Source organism: Pempheris klunzingeri, chromosome 13 (assembly GCF_042242105.1).
Source record: "Pempheris klunzingeri isolate RE-2024b chromosome 13, fPemKlu1.hap1, whole genome shotgun sequence".
Taxonomy (NCBI): Eukaryota; Metazoa; Chordata; class Actinopteri; order Acropomatiformes; family Pempheridae; genus Pempheris; species Pempheris klunzingeri.
This window is the reverse complement of record NC_092024.1, coordinates 16,117,929-16,134,460: the sequence shown is the minus strand read 5'-3', so window position 1 is coordinate 16,134,460 and position 16,532 is coordinate 16,117,929. Positions and strand designations below refer to the sequence as shown.

The 16,532-nt window shown below is 41.5% G+C and overlaps 1 protein-coding gene across 5 annotated transcripts in view; it reads left to right on the top strand.

Moving 5' to 3' along the window:
* Nucleotides 1-3,297, top strand: part of fermt2 (FERM domain containing kindlin 2) — a 37,255-nt gene extending 33,958 nt beyond the window's left edge. For 3 of the 5 annotated variants that reach the window (XM_070842075.1, XM_070842077.1, XM_070842074.1), the window contains 4 exons: nucleotides 565-585; nucleotides 1,913-2,037; nucleotides 2,197-2,338; nucleotides 3,066-3,297. In XM_070842075.1, coding sequence (XP_070698176.1) covers nucleotides 565-585; nucleotides 1,913-2,037; nucleotides 2,197-2,338; nucleotides 3,066-3,239 — 462 coding nt within the window. In that variant the 3' untranslated portion in view covers nucleotides 3,240-3,297. The remainder of the gene's footprint in view (nucleotides 1-564; nucleotides 586-1,912; nucleotides 2,038-2,196; nucleotides 2,339-3,065) is intronic. The other 2 variants (XM_070842079.1, XM_070842076.1) reach the window with 1 other exon arrangement.
* Nucleotides 3,298-16,532: the final 13,235 nt, after the last annotated feature.

The window sequence follows — 16,532 nt, the reverse complement described above, 5'->3', positions numbered from 1 at the left end:
TTTTTGGCTCACTGTGGTCACTGGCTAATCTATGCATTTATAGGAGAAGACATAAACTGTTGTTAGTGTATAGAGACACAGGACACAGGAATCTTGGTGCTCCCAAAATGTGCTGATTAGTACACACCATCACCTTGTGGATGAAAGGGGAATTACAGAGAAGCTGTGGGACTATTTTAATGCCTATTGTGAAAGTTCATGAAGAATACAGACATTATCTAGACCTTAAATTGACTGTTTCAGTGCCCTCTTCCTTAATGTGAAACCACACAAATATTGTAGTACTCCCTCTTTTCTCTCAGAAATTATGTTTGCTGTTGTACTCTCTCGCCCTCTTGTGGCTGAATGCTGCATGACCCCCCCCCATACTCCACAGCCCCTTTCCCCACTTTGTTCCTTTGACTATAATTATGGCCTCCTACTTTATTGTTTTGGATCTTTCCTCCCTCGACATGATCTCACTTGCTTGTTCTCCTTGTCCAACCTTTCTTTCTTTTCTCTCCTCTTGTATGCATCTCCTTCATTCCTCTGTGTCCCTCTCCCATCCCCACCTCCCATCTTCAGCCAGGCTATATCAGGGACTTGGTAAGTTGAGTTGTGTGTCCACTGGGTGCCTTTTTAAGCCTTAGATACATGTGTGTGCATGACTGTATAGACTGAACACGTTTCGTGTCCGGGTTGCCTCACCTAACAACAAGTAGTGCAGCTGTGCAACATGTCATAGTGGCTGCTAGTCATAGTAGTATAAATAGAATCCTTCTTGTTAGTTTATGTTTGCTACTCGTCACTGGCTCTAATGTTGTCAGGGTGCCATAAGACATACAATGACACATAATTCTATTGAATAACACTAGGCTCTACATGACAGGGAGAGACGAGCAGCGATACTAAAGATACTTAGATATTCAATAACATCAAATTTTTTGCATGTTTTATCCCATTTAACTGAAGTTCCATATACTCAGCATCAATGCCAACCATTTATCAAAACAAACCATATGTTTTAGAAAGAGAGAAGCTTTAATTTGTTAGTGACAATGTGTTCTGCTTTTTGGTTTGTATAATATGAAAAGCAGAAACTTTCTTAAAGTCAGTGATCCATCACAGTAAATCTAATTTATCTTGTAGTTATTTTATTGTAATTCGTTTGTCCTGAAATTGCTTTTAAACAGCAACAAAATGATCAACCTCATCAATCAGTCTCTGACCATCTCATTTGCGTTGTTTTTAATCGCTGATCAGTAGCTGACTGTAGCATGTGGGTGGTTGGCAAATGGAAGTTGACTGTGGTGGACTCTTCGGTTCAGAAAATGTCCAGGTCTCTATTAGCTGTTTTTGTTATTGCTCTCACATGAGCTGAAGCCACTGGTGACCCAGAACAAGAGCACGTCCGTACACGCTTCAGAAGACGGTCAGCAGTGAGAGTACAGACAGAGAATCCTCATCTTAGCTAGTGGCCCACTCTGGATGTTAGTCTGCTCCTGCAGTTGAATTAGTCAATCAAATTTGGGGCTGCAGCCCTTAAAATGATTTAGGGACAGTAAGGGAGTACACACATGCATGCATGCACACACACACACACACACACACACACACACACACACACACACACAGATTGGAAGCTTCCCTTGTCTTATTAACTGTAGTCTGGCTCCTCAGGGGGCTCATAGGTTTGTATTTGTTTGTCTGCTGTGTGAAGTAGACTTTTACTGTGACAGCTCTCTGACAATTGGCTGACTGTGTGTGTGTGTGTGTGTGTGTGTTAATGGCTTTTTTGGAGTTAGCCACAGCTTGTTTACACACTGGGTGTGTGTGTGGGTTTGGGTGTAAGTGTGGTGATGGGATGCTTTTTTTTTTTAACATGTGTTAGTGTGTAACGCACTGAATCACAATATGTTTTTGTATTTGTCAGATTTCAGCCCGGATCCTCGAGGCCCACCAGAATGTGGCCCAGATGAGTCTCATTGAGGCCAAGATGCGCTTCATTCAGGCGTGGCAGTCGCTGCCTGAGTTTGGAATCACTCATTTCCTCGCCAAGTAAGTCATTGTCATAGCTGACTTTCAAACGATCTAGAAATGTGTCTTCGTACTCATAACTCCGTCACCCACTCTCACAATTTTGTGGGACAGTGACTCATTTTGTCATCTGGTCCACGTGCTTTCATTTAAACTGGAGTCTCCTTGTCTTCTCTGCAGGTTCCAGGGCGGAAAGCGGGAGGAGCTGATCGGCATCACTTACAACCGTTTGATCCGGATGGATGCCAGCACTGGAGATGCTATCAAGACCTGGCGCTTCAGCAACATGAAACAGTGGAATGTCAACTGGGAGATCAAGATGGTAGGGAACCCTTTGAAAATGAACATTTGAATGTAATAGGTTTTCCTTTTAGTTATACGCAGCCTTTTGTCGCTCAAAGTTTTGGAAGTTAATGTTTCTAGAGCGGAAACAATTAGTTGATTTATTTATACTTTAAGACAAGAAGTTTGAAAATGCAAACTGTCTTGAAGTGAAGAGCTTATCAGACCTCTATAGCCCTCAGGGGCAACAGAGGGCCACTCGAGGCTACATTAGCCACTGCTAGCATAACACACCCGAATTTCCAGCTGAACTGTCAGCGGCCAAGCTGCATTGTGGGTAGTGTAGGTGCCATGTTTTGATAAGGAAGAGGAATATGTGGAATAAAAATTATGCCTCTAGTTCTGCTGCATCAATTTTTGATACTTAGGTAGGAGAGCCATGCTAAATCTGTTAGAGTACCATTTTGTGGAATTAGATTATCATAACAATAGTGATTTTTTTTCTTATGTAAAAAAAAAACTATAATTTACTGGCTTCAGCCTCTCAGATGAACATATTTGCTGGTTTTCTCAGTCCTCAGTACATTTCTGTCTCATCTTGTACCTGCTGCCTGGGCACTATCAGAAGTAATTCAGGGAAACAACAGTAATAACCGAGTCGTTGCTTTGCTCGTCATACAGTCTGCAGTAAATTCGCCAAGAAACATGATTACAATTTGCCAGCTTTCTTTGAAGCATGTCTGATGTGCCCTGCTGCGTTTACTCAGGTTACGGTGGAATTTGCAGACGAGCCCAGTCTGTCGTTCATCTGTGCCGAGGTGGACTGTAAGGTGGTCCACGAGTTCATCGGAGGATACATCTTCCTGTCCACACGTGCCAAGGACCAGAACGAGTCTCTAGACGAGGAGATGTTCTATAAGCTTACCAGCGGCTGGGTCTGAGCTGTCCCAAACCACCAGGGGCCAGCGATTGTAGGCCAGGGGCCAGGAGGGGATTGGCTGTGGGTGGGGTGGGTGTTGGAACCACAGAGTCCGGGGCTTATTTTATTCTTCTAATTCTCAGTCTTTTTAATGGTTTGGAGCCGCTCTGACGAGTCCAGAACAGCTCTACCTTTGCCACGGTCCACACCGTTTTTATTGTTCTAGTTTTTTTGCATTAACGCCGACAGTCATTTGTTACAACACTAATATTCTGCTGAACGCAGTCCAGATGAACTGTTGAACCTAAACTCCTGTGGTTGAGCAGAAGCCTTACACAAACCCGAACCAGGAAGTTTCTCCGTTTCCCTACGACCGCCTGCCTCCTCTCCTCCTGGACTGATGGCCATCAATTTACGTCCATGACAACCTTTTAAAAACCAATCAAACATCAGATTTAATCCCAAAGAATCTTTTTTTTTTTCTTTTCTCTCTCACTGTTTATTTCTCTCTTCTAGAACTGGACTAAAGGAGCTGACATCAAACGGTCATTAAACCATATTGGAATTGTGGTGCCACAGATACCTACAGTTATATCAAGTTATTTATCCTAAAAGATGGACTTTGTCAAAGAGTCCAACCCAGGGGGGGGTATCTGTAGAGCAGTGGCCACTGAACGCAGCACTACACGTCCATGCTATCCGCTCTATGAAGGGTTTAATCATTTTGAAGTCACATGTAAGCACTTCTACCGTATACAGTCCTGTTTATGAATAAGCTGTTGGTAAATGTCCTTTTGCTTTTGGTGTCTGTTGTCTTTGTTTCAGAGCTCGTCCAGAGCAACGGCCTCCCCCGTGTCGAGTCTCCCTCTCACTGTATTAGCTGACAGGTGTGACGTTGAGAGCCTGAGCTTTCGTTTTGTATTTAATAGACTGCCAATAGTGAGCGCGGCTGAAAACACACGACAGTTGAGTGCACTGGTATGAGCGTCCTGCGGGTTTGAAAATCTTTTCCAACCGATGCGAACGTCCATGCCGCAAGATATCTCATCCCCTTGTTTTTAAAGACGATCGAAGACTGAACATGAAACTTCATGCAGTCCCATTTGGAGGAAAGTTGTTTTTCAACTGTGCATTGAAACATTATGTGCCAAAGTGCATGCATTTTTTTTTTTTCTTTTTGCCCAACATATATTCATGCCTGCAATTCTGACGACCGTATAAAGTTGCTAAATCTCAGCAGCATGTTTGAAATCACATCCAGAGATTTAAAACCCCTGACGTCTCATTACTGAGTGCACGTACACTACACAACAGGAGGGATCGTTACTCCCTTGTTCCACATTTTACTTAATTGCCATTCTGTTTCTCACACCATATAGTATTATTATTATTATTATTATTATAATTTTTAGCATTACACACCAGCAAAAGGTCACTGAGTTTGATGAATGAATATGCAACCTTTTTTTTTTTTTCTCCTGTCCTCAGTATGAAGGATCAGTAAATGAAGTATTATTTTTTGTAACTAATGTAAAAACACAAACATTTTATAGAATTGTACAGATTTTTTTTTTTTCTGCTTTTGGGGGATTTGGAAGTTTTTCCTTTCAGAAAAGAGGGGGGAAGCCATCTGTCAACATGTGTAGTATTCAGAATTGTGCCTGCTTATGTTGTGGTCTTACTGAGTTTTCAGATGAAGATATATATATATATGAATATATATGAAGATAACACTAGTCTCAAACTCCAGGTTTGATTAAGATACTTGTCGAGTACATATTATAATTTTTTAAATACAGATACGTATGCCTTGTCAATGTGCTCTTTTTTTTCTTGAGTTTCTGCCATTTTATTGATTTTTCTTTACCTTCTACCGCTTGTGGATCACACACTGTCCATTTGGGGCCTCGAGTTGTGTTTTTAGCTCATACTTTAAACTGACAGCGATGCTTTTTTTTTTTTTTTTGCTGCAAATTTGATTTGCTCAGCAGCTTTTTAAAATACTCTTATTTGTCTGGTTTTGTCACAACTGAAGTGTGCCATTTAATAATGTCCATATGAAGGAGACCCACTTTGTTTATACCCTGGAGTTTGAGACAAATCAGCAAAAGTGAACAGAGATAAGAGAAAAACCAAGCCTAGTCTGTTTGTATTTTCTCTGATGTTGTTTTTGTTTGCCTCCAGCGTCAGGAGCAGCGGTGCATGTCCTGCTCTTCTGTTTTCTGACTGTAAAAAATGCATTTATTTTAAAAAAAATAAAGTAATTTTTATTTAAAAACAGTATGTCTTTGATTTCCCCTATTGTAGGATGTCCTCAGAGTTAAGGCTGGTGTGATTGTGTATTTTACTTATTGTCAACAAATTCCATGAAAAGATCCAAACCAACAGAGCATCAATATTCTGACACCCCAGCCCAGTCATTCCCACTATGGATGTAAATCTCCAAAAATGGGACACAATTATATATTTTGATTTTCATTTTCATTTCCTAAAACAACTTGGCACTGCCAGCCTCATCCTTTTAAGGCTCTCAGCTATCCAGCTCATAGTGTTTTTAGACAAAGTGAGCTAAATGGGATTTGTTGTTTATCTTTAATGCCTTTTAAGTAAGGAGCATCCGAAACAAGGAAAAATACACTGATTTACTGGAAATAAAGAACAACTTGTGACAGGTTTGTCCCATGATTATATCAAAATAATGTCAAATTAAGACTCCTTTGTTAATACTCTGCATATCCACACACACTTCCTGCTCACTGTGAGTGCACCGCTTCTATTTCTCCACTAGAGGGCAGTCCACAACCGCCCTGCGCTCCCCATGTCTCCTCTGCAGTCTCATGCTCGGTGTATTCCAAAATTTCTCCAAAAGCTTCTTTCTTCCAAAAGCCCAAATCTGACATGTTTACCTGGCAACGCAGCAGAAATCTAAGTGGCAGATTGAGGAGGAGATTAGCTCAGAGAACGCCCGCAGACAGTCTGTCTATTTGCAGGCCTCTGCCTATTCCCCTACAGTGGACACGGCGCACGTCCGTCTGTCACCTGCTGAGCAGCTGGGTTACGGAGGTGTTGGTGGCCACCAGAACTGTGGAGCTGCTCACACCACCTGATGACCACAGCAGCACTGTGAAGAATGACAACACGGGCAGCGGGGGTTAAATAAAGGTTTTCAAGAGATGATGGTTGTGAGCACAGGTGACAGTTGTAGGATCAGATGAGGTCAGACGAACTGTCTGTAAAACAGGACAATCATTGCCAACAAAAGAGCTGTAACTGACACATCCAGCACTGTTTTTCATTATATTTTCTTTTTTATGAAGTGTTAGTAATACTATGGCAGTGATTCTGGACCCTACATGTATGAATAAAAGGTAAATAATCTCTGAGTGGCGTGTTAAGTGGTGTGGCCTTCATGGCTTAATTTTTAAATCTAAAAACACGTCTTCCCTGCTATTGTGTATATTTCATCTAGGCTCTTGCAATCAACCCTTAACTATCATATATGTACTGGCTGACAGAAAATGAGCTCGCATCCACCCTCCAATCGTTTGTTAGATCACACGGGCTGTGCAGCAACGCAGCGGGAACAATGAATGAAATTCTGCAAGAACATCCTGTTCTCGTGGGTCTCAATGCAACACTTAAAGTGGCAGTTTTGACTCCATTTGCTTCCAAGAAATTCTCTTCACTCAGGACCTCTGATGTTCCCTATATAGCTCACTCTCAGGCAGGTCTGGCCTGTTCAGTGTTTATGGGAAGTAAAGATGTCTCAACAATGGCTCCACCTAGTGATGTGGAATTCCGCAGACCCCTTGGGATGGTTGACTTTGATGTAGCAGAAAAAGGAAAAAAAAAAAAGCTAGAAGAGACTTTATAGATTGTGCTGCTCGTGGACAATTAAAACGCAGGAAGTGAAAAACATAAAAGAAGTAACACAATGCAGGAAGCGAAATAGCACCTGTTGCCGCTCAACACAGCAGCTTCCCGGTGGAGCCAAGTGCACAGTTCAGATTCGAGGAAGTGCTGCTCTGCTTTCCTCATTGCAGAAGTTCACAGCCGGTTAAAGTCATTGTCAATGTCATGGGGATCTCTCTCTAGGAAAGTGTTTCTGACATCCCCCCCCCCTTCGCCTGCAGCAAATGGAGTGCTAAAGATAATGTCAGCCAAGGCGGCAAATGTGCTAATAAGCTGGTTTCAGGTAAGCCTTGAAATTTCTTTGAAGAAAACTCTCTGTTCTCTTCAGACCAGTGTTTTAACCTTGTCTTGATCAATTCTCTTTTTCTAACTCCTGTCGCCAACTGTTGAGAGCTTAACTGTCTGAGTGCATTTCACGGTGGCTGGAGGTTAAAGTACTCGCTGCCAAGACGGTAGAAAGTAAAGAGATCTTGCAGTCCTTCTTTGTCCCCAAGACAATAAATCCAACTAACTTTGGTAATCCCTGGATTTTATCATCTAGCGCCACCAGCATGTTGACATTTATGTTTTTTATTGACTTGTCTATTGATTGCCATAAAGCTCTGCACATACATGGTCCCCAGAAGATGGCCCCTGCCGACTTTAATGATCCCCTGACAGAAGGTTAAATTTGTCACTCATTCAGTCAAATATCTCATCATGTAGCAGATGAATTGGGTACAGTTTTGTACAGATGTGCATGGTTTTGCACCACCATCAGGTTTTCTGGATTCTTCGCTGGTCCCCTCTTTGGTTTATAACCAAATACCTGCAAAATGAATGACAACGCAGCCTCAGCTGTACTTTGTGTTTAATGCTAATAAACAAATGTTAGTATAATAACATGCCGAACAATGATGATGAACATGTTCATGTTAGCATGCTCATGCTAGCATTTATTTCAAGGTACCAGCAGCTTTGCAGAACCGCTAGCATGGCTGTAGACTTGTGAAGCTTTGCTGTGTCATTTCTCTTTAATTCACTTTGGATATAAAAATAAACAAAACATTTTGAATCAATTCAATAATTTAATTTTGCAAATTGATTTTTTTTTCCAGCATAAACGAGCGCCCTGGATATTTTTGTTGTAAATGATCAACAAATAGCCTAAAGTTTAATCACTGAGTAGTCTGATGTGTTTCCAGTGTGTGTGCTGCATTAATTCCCTCATGTGATTTTTGCAAGCCAAACTGTTTGTGTTGCGCAGCAACAATATTTTTTCCTCTTTGCTGGAAGAAATGGCTGCAATAGGCTCCTCAGCATGGCAAAATCATAGTCTAGAAAAGTCAATAGGCACATAAACACTGTAGGATTCGTTATTTTCTCCAGTCCCCTTTCCATCTCTTTATACCTCTATCTTTATCTAAATGTATCAATATAACATGAAACATCATTACACGCACGCATTTCACCTCTTGGATTCACATATTAAACCATAAAATGTCCACCCAAAAAAAATAACTCACATATGTTACTCTCATTATCTTGGACAGTTCAGTCTAGATATGTTTCCATGGAAACGCCTGGTCTGGCCTAAACACCGAAGAGCGCCAAGACTCTTATCTTGATGTCATTAGTTACACTCTGAAGCTGCTAAAGTGAGTTTAAAGGCTCTGGAAAACACATGCTCTGGTTAAAGCACTTTGTGGTTCAAAGGCTAAAACACCAATTCTGTCACAAGGTTACGAAACCATGTTCATTTGGTCAGATTGGTATTAGTGTGTCATAGCTGTGGACAGATGCAACAGGCCCCTCGGATACCTTGGGGAGATTCTATTTCAGGGAGATTTTATGGAGGGACGTTTACATGTTGGACATTATCCTGAAGTCTTTGTCGCTGACTCATACACTACAAGTTGCCTCATTTATTGCCACAGAAGAGATTATCCACCTCCTGCTGTCTTAATAGAAACATGAAAACAGTCCTTCCCATAGCCAACAGTTGACACCACCGCATCTTATCTGTGGGATGATTACTAGGGGCCTTAGGTCATCCACCTTGTTAGTCTTGAAGTCAGCGACATCACGCGTGCAGTCGCAGAAATTATAAGCATGTCATTAAAGTCTCAGAGCTGATCCGCAGGGTGTCCTCTCAGCTGGTGAGGTCATGTCACATGGTGTTTATAGAGATGAGATGGGCCTGTTGTGAGCCAAGACGCTTGCATCATCACTTTCTGCAGCACGCAATCATTTTACGGTCATGCATACATGCAGTACGCATGTATATACCAATTGTGTGCAACGCATTATAGCTAAAGCTGCAGATGTTGTGTATTCCAGCTCATGTAACATTTCAAGTTGAATCGTCTCTCAGGCTATTTGCTGTGGAGTCTTTTCTAAAGTAATCCACTTCTCCCTCAGGGACCTTTTGGCTTTAAGCACTGTTGCACAAAATTGGATAATTTGCATCGCCTCGCTCACTAAAACCTGTTTTGTACTTGGCTAAATCTTGTTATTCAGCTGAGTTAATGCAATTTAAAGGGCTCTCATTGTTAGGGACTACATTTGGAAAGAGAAGTGTCAGATTATTTGAGGCAATTTGAGGCAAAATTTAAGAAAATAAAGCAAATGGAGACAGTAGGGACACTTTATTTAGTATGAACTATGGCTCAGTGTAACACAGTGAGATAATTCAGGTATTTTAAAATCAATCCCGTTGGATCAATATTATTAAAAAGGTCTCTAACACCATCATCTTTTAGTACCTCACTGTTGTCTCCTCCCTCAGTTTCATCCTGTTTTTTATTACCTGATGGCTCCCAATTGTTCCCAGATAACAAAACATAATAAGAAATGAGTGTGTGTTAATCCCAAAGTCTCAGTTCCCCCCCGTGTTCCTCTCTGTACCACCACATTATCTCCCTGTGGCGTTACAGCAGTGACAACGTCTCCGGGTGACACTGCTTGTCCTGCCAACAATAAAGACCAAATTGAAGTTGCAAAATGAAATCGGACACCTGGCTCTCTGTGGTACCCAGGAGGCTTTGCTCATTGATCGGCTAAATGAGCTGATTTTGAGTGCTATCTGATAAGTTTTATTTTTTTTATATATTCCTGTTATAATATGGCATTTAGGCCTATTTGTCAGAGGCAACATTTAGGCAGTTCAGAACAGACAAGACTTTGTGAAGGTATCCCTGTCTCAGTAAACCATATGCACCACTGTCTTTTGTAAGTAAACATTATTGTTTCAGTTAGTTTTTTCTGTTTAGTTTTTCTACTTTCCATTTCAGCTAGCTAAAATGTTTTTTCGCACCTAGTTTTTCGTTTTATTAATTATAATAACCTTGGTTACTGACAGAAAAGGACAGAGGCCCTGTGGTCGGGACCAGCTGAATGCAAAGCAGAAAGTAAAAAGACTCTATATGCATGATTTACCATCGTTACGGCTTGTCAAGTTTGTTAAAGTCATGTCATGTGTTTTGTATTTTCTGTTTTATCGTGGCGTTCAACTTTTCCCTCTTATTTCATGCCTCTTGACTTATTGGCCTTGTGCGTTTCCTGCTCCTGTGATTGTCTGCTGCCCTGGCTGTTTCCACCTGTGCTCCCTTCCCTGGTGTGTATATTGTCTCCGTCTCCCCCTGTCCTGTGCCAGACCGCCTTGTGTCGTCGTGTCAGCATCCTATTCAGTGTTAGTGGTCTGTTGAGAGTGTTTGTATTCAGGTTTGTATTTGTCAGTAAGTATTTTTTGGATTGTGTCTGTTTTTGGTGCCTTGTCTTTGCTGATCGTGTTCAACAATAAACTGCAGCTTTTTTAGCCTCTGGTCATAACATAACAGCTATACCATTAAAACACCATCAGATGTGTTTACAGTCTCTTATGCTGTAACGATATAACATTCTAGACTTAGACTTTTTTCTTTATTTGATCCCCCATAGGGGGAAATTCTCATGTTACAGCAGCAACAATAGTACAGGGAGAGTGAAAAGAAGCAATAGTAACAGAAAAAATAGCAATAGCAAAATAAATATAAATATCAATATATGGCTGTGATGAAATAAATATTTTCACTATGGGATATTTACACTTTGGTTCAACAGGTGCAGTGATGTACAGATGAAGATATGGGGTTTAAAAACGGCATGAGGGCTCATATTGAAGGACTTCCTCAGTAATAACGTGGACTAAGAGACTCCAACCGCAGCAGCCGCGCGCACTTCACACACTTCACAAACCTATCATTCAACTGTCTGACTGCCATGATGGAGAAGGATTAAATTTGTGGTGTTAAATGGTGTGTGGCTCCATTTACAGAGTCTTTTTCCCAGCGAGTTCCTTACTTCAACACGCCTCAGAGTATTAACTTTGATTCAGGATGGCTTCTCCTTCCAGGAGCCCCGTTCACTCCTGAGTTAAGCTGCTGCCTGTGGGAAAAGTGAGATAAAATGTTTATCCAGTGTTGGAATGACGCGTGATAGCATGCGAGGGTAAAACATCTCACTGTTATGAAGTGTTTCGCATTCCATATTGTGTTTCCTTTGTACTCAGTTGTCAAGCAGCTGCAGTGTTAGAAAAAGCAGTTTCAAGGTCAAATGTGATTACTGTTTCCACTTTAACTATCTGCTCGTTCATAACTGTATGAAAGGCAAAGGGAGAAGAAAGAAACATGCTTTGGTTTAAGAAACATCTCACTTTAGGTTAAAAACTGGAATCTTGCTCAAACATTTCTGTATAGAATAATATTGCAAGATTAGCAAGACCTCCCTCTTCTCCTCATACACCAACACTCTGAATTTAATTAGATATTGATCCTTTTAATATTAAAACTAAATGTGTCATTGATTGAACAACCAGTTTTTTGGGGTTTTTTTCTTGTTAGCCGCGCAGAATTTAGAATAGGGATTCAAAGTGAATTTCTGTGCCATGTTTCATCAAGTGAAAAAGCAGCTGAGATTGATCTGAGTTTGAAAGTCTTAACTTGTGGCTGGCCGGGCATTCAGATGATGGATGGTTGATATATGCGTCAGATCTAATTAAAGTGTCTGTCTCTGGCAGAAGAATACTCCAGCGACTGGTCCCAAAATCACACTTAAAAGAGTAAAAGTGCCATCAAAAATGATGTCAGCGCGAGCGGACGTGTGAATCGTTGCTGGCATCATTTTAAAGGGGCGATAGGTCTTTCTGTTCCAGCAGCACTTGAAAGGTCATATGGATAATTCCTATAATCTGATAGATCTTTTAGACTCATCAGAGCCTTTTGAAATGCATTGTCTAGAATGACTCATCATAAAAAGAATACAGATATGCCTTAAAACGCTGGTTCTGCTCGACACAGAGTTCTTCGTGAAAGCAGAAAGTCAAAACAGTGTTGCAAGAAAATGCGTTGAGAACAACACAGAGGGCGGCTTCGTGATATAAATTCAGCTCTTGCGTATCTAATGTGATTGGTTAGAGGCCACATGTGAGAGATATTCTATCAGGGACCAGCAGGTAAAATCAATACCAGATCCGAGGTCTAAATGCTTTCTTATTTCACACGACTGAAAAGTTATCAAAGTGGATTGTTACACTTGACCTGGTTTGATAATGTGAAATATGTATGGAGAATGCAGCAAAGCTTGCACACACACACACACACACACACACATGCATAGTTATTTCCTCACTTGACAAGTAAAACCTAAACAAGAGGTCTCTGACGGCCCCTCCTCACACAAACACAGTCCACCTCCCTGAACGTGGCGAGAACCAAGAACCGCAAAACAGCTCTGATGAAAGACAATCAAACATGCGCCGTTTGATATTCCCTGCTTGGAACAAGGACACACACACATAAAACCTCTAAAGAAAGCATGCAACAACTTCACACACGCAGACACACGCTTTTGAAGTATGTATGCATGTCAGCTTGACCACAACGAGACATGTTTTTCTCTGCGACCAGCGTTTCATGCCTTCGCACTGCGAGGAGTAAACAGCAAACCACACTAATTTGGTGTTTGATTAGTGCAGCGAAGAGACAGAATGAAAAAACACAATAAAATAGAGGCTAATAGAGAGCGCGTTGGGGAGTGTGAGAGTGTATAGCAGCCATCTGGCCATGTGGGGAGATGAGAGGCAGCCGGTGTTTGGAGCAAAGGGTCCCTCGCACCGTTCCATTCCTCTATCGTCAGATCTCCATGTTTACCCTGCTCACCGCTGGGACTGAGGCACCTCATTCTCCCTAATCCAGCCAGCCTGCACAGCTCCTCATCTAACATAACTGGCTGGAAGGATGTTTATGTTTTCCAGGATTTTGGGAGGAGGGTGTGCAGAAAGAGAGAGAGAGAGGAGGAAGAGGGATGGGGCAGAGGGAGAAGGAGTGCCAGGTAGAGCTCTGACAGTAGCTTCTGCCTCCTCAGGGAGCCCTGTTGTTGGAAAAAGCACTGGTTGAATTTAAGTAAAGGGGACATCCCTGATCCTTTGGTGGAGCCCATCATTCCAGGCTCATGTTGTGTGGACGATCTTCAGTCAAGCCCACACAAGCTTTTTCAAATTCCAGACAAGATTCCAAGGTTTAGAATGATGCCAAATGTGTCTTACAGAATTACAGGGAAATGTGTGTAAAGTGATGCAGATGGAGTCTATAATTTTCCACTTCAAATAATGGGGCAGCCATAAAAAGAGGAATCTTGGATTTAAATATTTCATTGACTAGTGTAAAGAAAGAGTAAAAACATGACGTACTGATTTTAAGTCATTTAGACGTTTCCTCTTAACATAGTGGAGCCCGAAAAAATGAACTCAGGTTTGACTACTACTGTGAATATTATGAGTGATGAAGCGCCGTGACAAGCAGGTACGGAACACACTGTTATCAAACAAGAGAAGAGAAATCTTTAAAGCTACTTAATGGGAGATCTAAGGGGAATATTATGAACATTAGTTTTAATTGGATAAACGGCACTTAGGTCAGTGAAGCACAGCTGCTCCAGGAAATTACTCATGTAAAACTAAACATGTCACTTCCTGTGAATTCCAAAAGGTACGAAAGAAGTAGTGTTTCCCTGTAAAAGTGAGTTAATGCTAGAATATGAGTATGCCGTATGCAATATTCAAACTAACTAACTTCTCCTGAAAAGCTGCGATTAGTCACTATTCTCTTCCCACAGCTTCCACTCCTATAACACATCACGGAAACTTCGAGCCACGTGAGCAAAACCTGCAGGATGTTTGAGGCTCTGCGGTGTGTCATGCATCCAAAAGCTAACCTCAGCACTGAACTGAGCAATGAGCTTTCAGCATATTTGTTGGGCAATCATTCCTCAGACTGTTACTGAGGCTGGTAGTGCCGCACAGAACCTTGACTTGGTTCAGTGTTTTGCCTCTTTCATCAGAGCAAACCTCCAGCCAGTGTTTCCCTAGAGAGACTCAGCTGCCTGAATTCCCAAACTCACATTCAGGAAACAGCTAATGCCCTTTTAACCCTCTCTGCTTGTGTGTGTGTGTGTGTGTGTGTGTGTATGTATGCATCATTTTCTCCTATGTCTTTTCCCTTAAACCTGGAAAAAGTGACTCATTACAGTGAAAGTGTCTGCTCGTGTTGGGGAGCACTGAGGTAACAGCTCAGTATTTCTACAGTGTCACAGTCTGGAGAGCAGCACTGTATCCAATACCTTTTTGTTGCTGTCCCAATGGCTGCGCAGCCATAGCAGCAACAGAAGAGCCGGTGTAAATCAAAGCGGATCGTCTAAAGGTGAGCGTAAAAAAAGTCTCAGAAGACCCTGCAAATATTTTTCAGTTCTAAATTCTTGAAATGAACCGTTTCCACATGCTCTGCCAGATGGTTGAGCAGCCTGCTGTAGTGTGGATCCACAAAACCAGACAAACTGTAATATGATCCCAAGGAAGCTTCGAGGGCTGCATGAATAAGGAACATTCATATTTGATTAATGGCGTGTCAACAGCCAAATACCAAATTTTTTTTTTTCCTTTGGCTGCGTGGATTAGAGAGCAATTTGTCTAGGCACTTTAGCTGGTAAACAAACTGTATTCATAAAGGAAAAACTAAATGACATCTGCCATTAATACAGCCGATCTTATGTGCTTACAATGACACCTTACAAGGAGCAGACTACTATAGACATTCAAAGCCAGACAAAATGCTGCGAAAGTGTTCAATGGACTCAGAAACATTCACATTTGATTACAGGCCTGCTGTTTGTAAGCCACTAGCTGATTTGTTCATCGTGCATTTACTATCGTGGCTCATGGCAATTGACCCGTGGACATTTGCTACAGTAGAGCCCGTACTCTGCTTATCGTGACAAATCACGACTGCTTACATGCTCATCTTTTCTCTCTGCAACATGTTAATGATTAGCTGCAAACACCCAGAGGCAAGGAAAAACAGAAGCGCATAAAACTTGAACTATCTCAGACGAGGCAACGGTGTCCAAGTCTGTTCAAAACGAAGACAGAGCGTATAAAAGAAGCCAAATCTACCAGGAGAGGAATTAGGGCTCTGTAGGGAATTTGGATGACTCACAAGCAGCCAAGCAAAACATTAGACAGACACAATCACACACACACAGATACACACAGATTCACTGCTTGTATGTGTGTGAATTCCCGGGGAGCAGATTTCTGTTGGCATGGCTCTAGAAACAAAAAGATGGCCGTCAACAGCTGCTGGCAGTTTAGGACAGTCTTGAACATTGACACCTCCCACACATCCAGCAGTGAGCTGTTGGACAATGTTCAAGTAGTGTAGGCCTGTCTAAACAAGCCATCCAAAGACGTTAAGCTGCTTTGTTATTGCGACCTTGGGGAATGCACTAGTTGCTGTTCATTAAGTCATATTATGGGACACCTACATAATTCAGAGATTTTTACATTTTGGATCACAGAGAGTGGGTGATAAAGACTATCATAGTCCTATTACAGTATATCCTACTCAGGATTTAAAGTCACTGCTATGAGGCCTGTAACCTCATCAGGTAATGTAGGACTGTTCCAACAAATAAATACCAGAATTACGATACTTTTTTATAGAGACCCTGGGAATGCAGTCGTCGCTTATCATTAAGTCATATTGTTGGACCAGAGTTATTTAAGGTCACAGAGGCAAAGTAATAAAAAACCATAAAATAGTGTTGCTTTTCACCAATTTAACTCTGTTAAATCCCCATAAAGACTCTGTGTGTTTCTTCTAAGTCCATTTACCATTGTGTCTAAACAAGTAAGTAAATAAGTAAGTAAGTTTTTTGGTGACCTTAGGAATGCACTGGTTACTGAACATGTTTATTGAGTTATTGTTTGGGATACCTACTTAAAAGCCCTAAAATATGCAGATTGCACTTTTTAATGTCTTCTCAACATGAATATATGTCGCTGGTGTAACTGCTGACCTCCAAACTCATCATCTCTCTCTTTCTCTTGCTC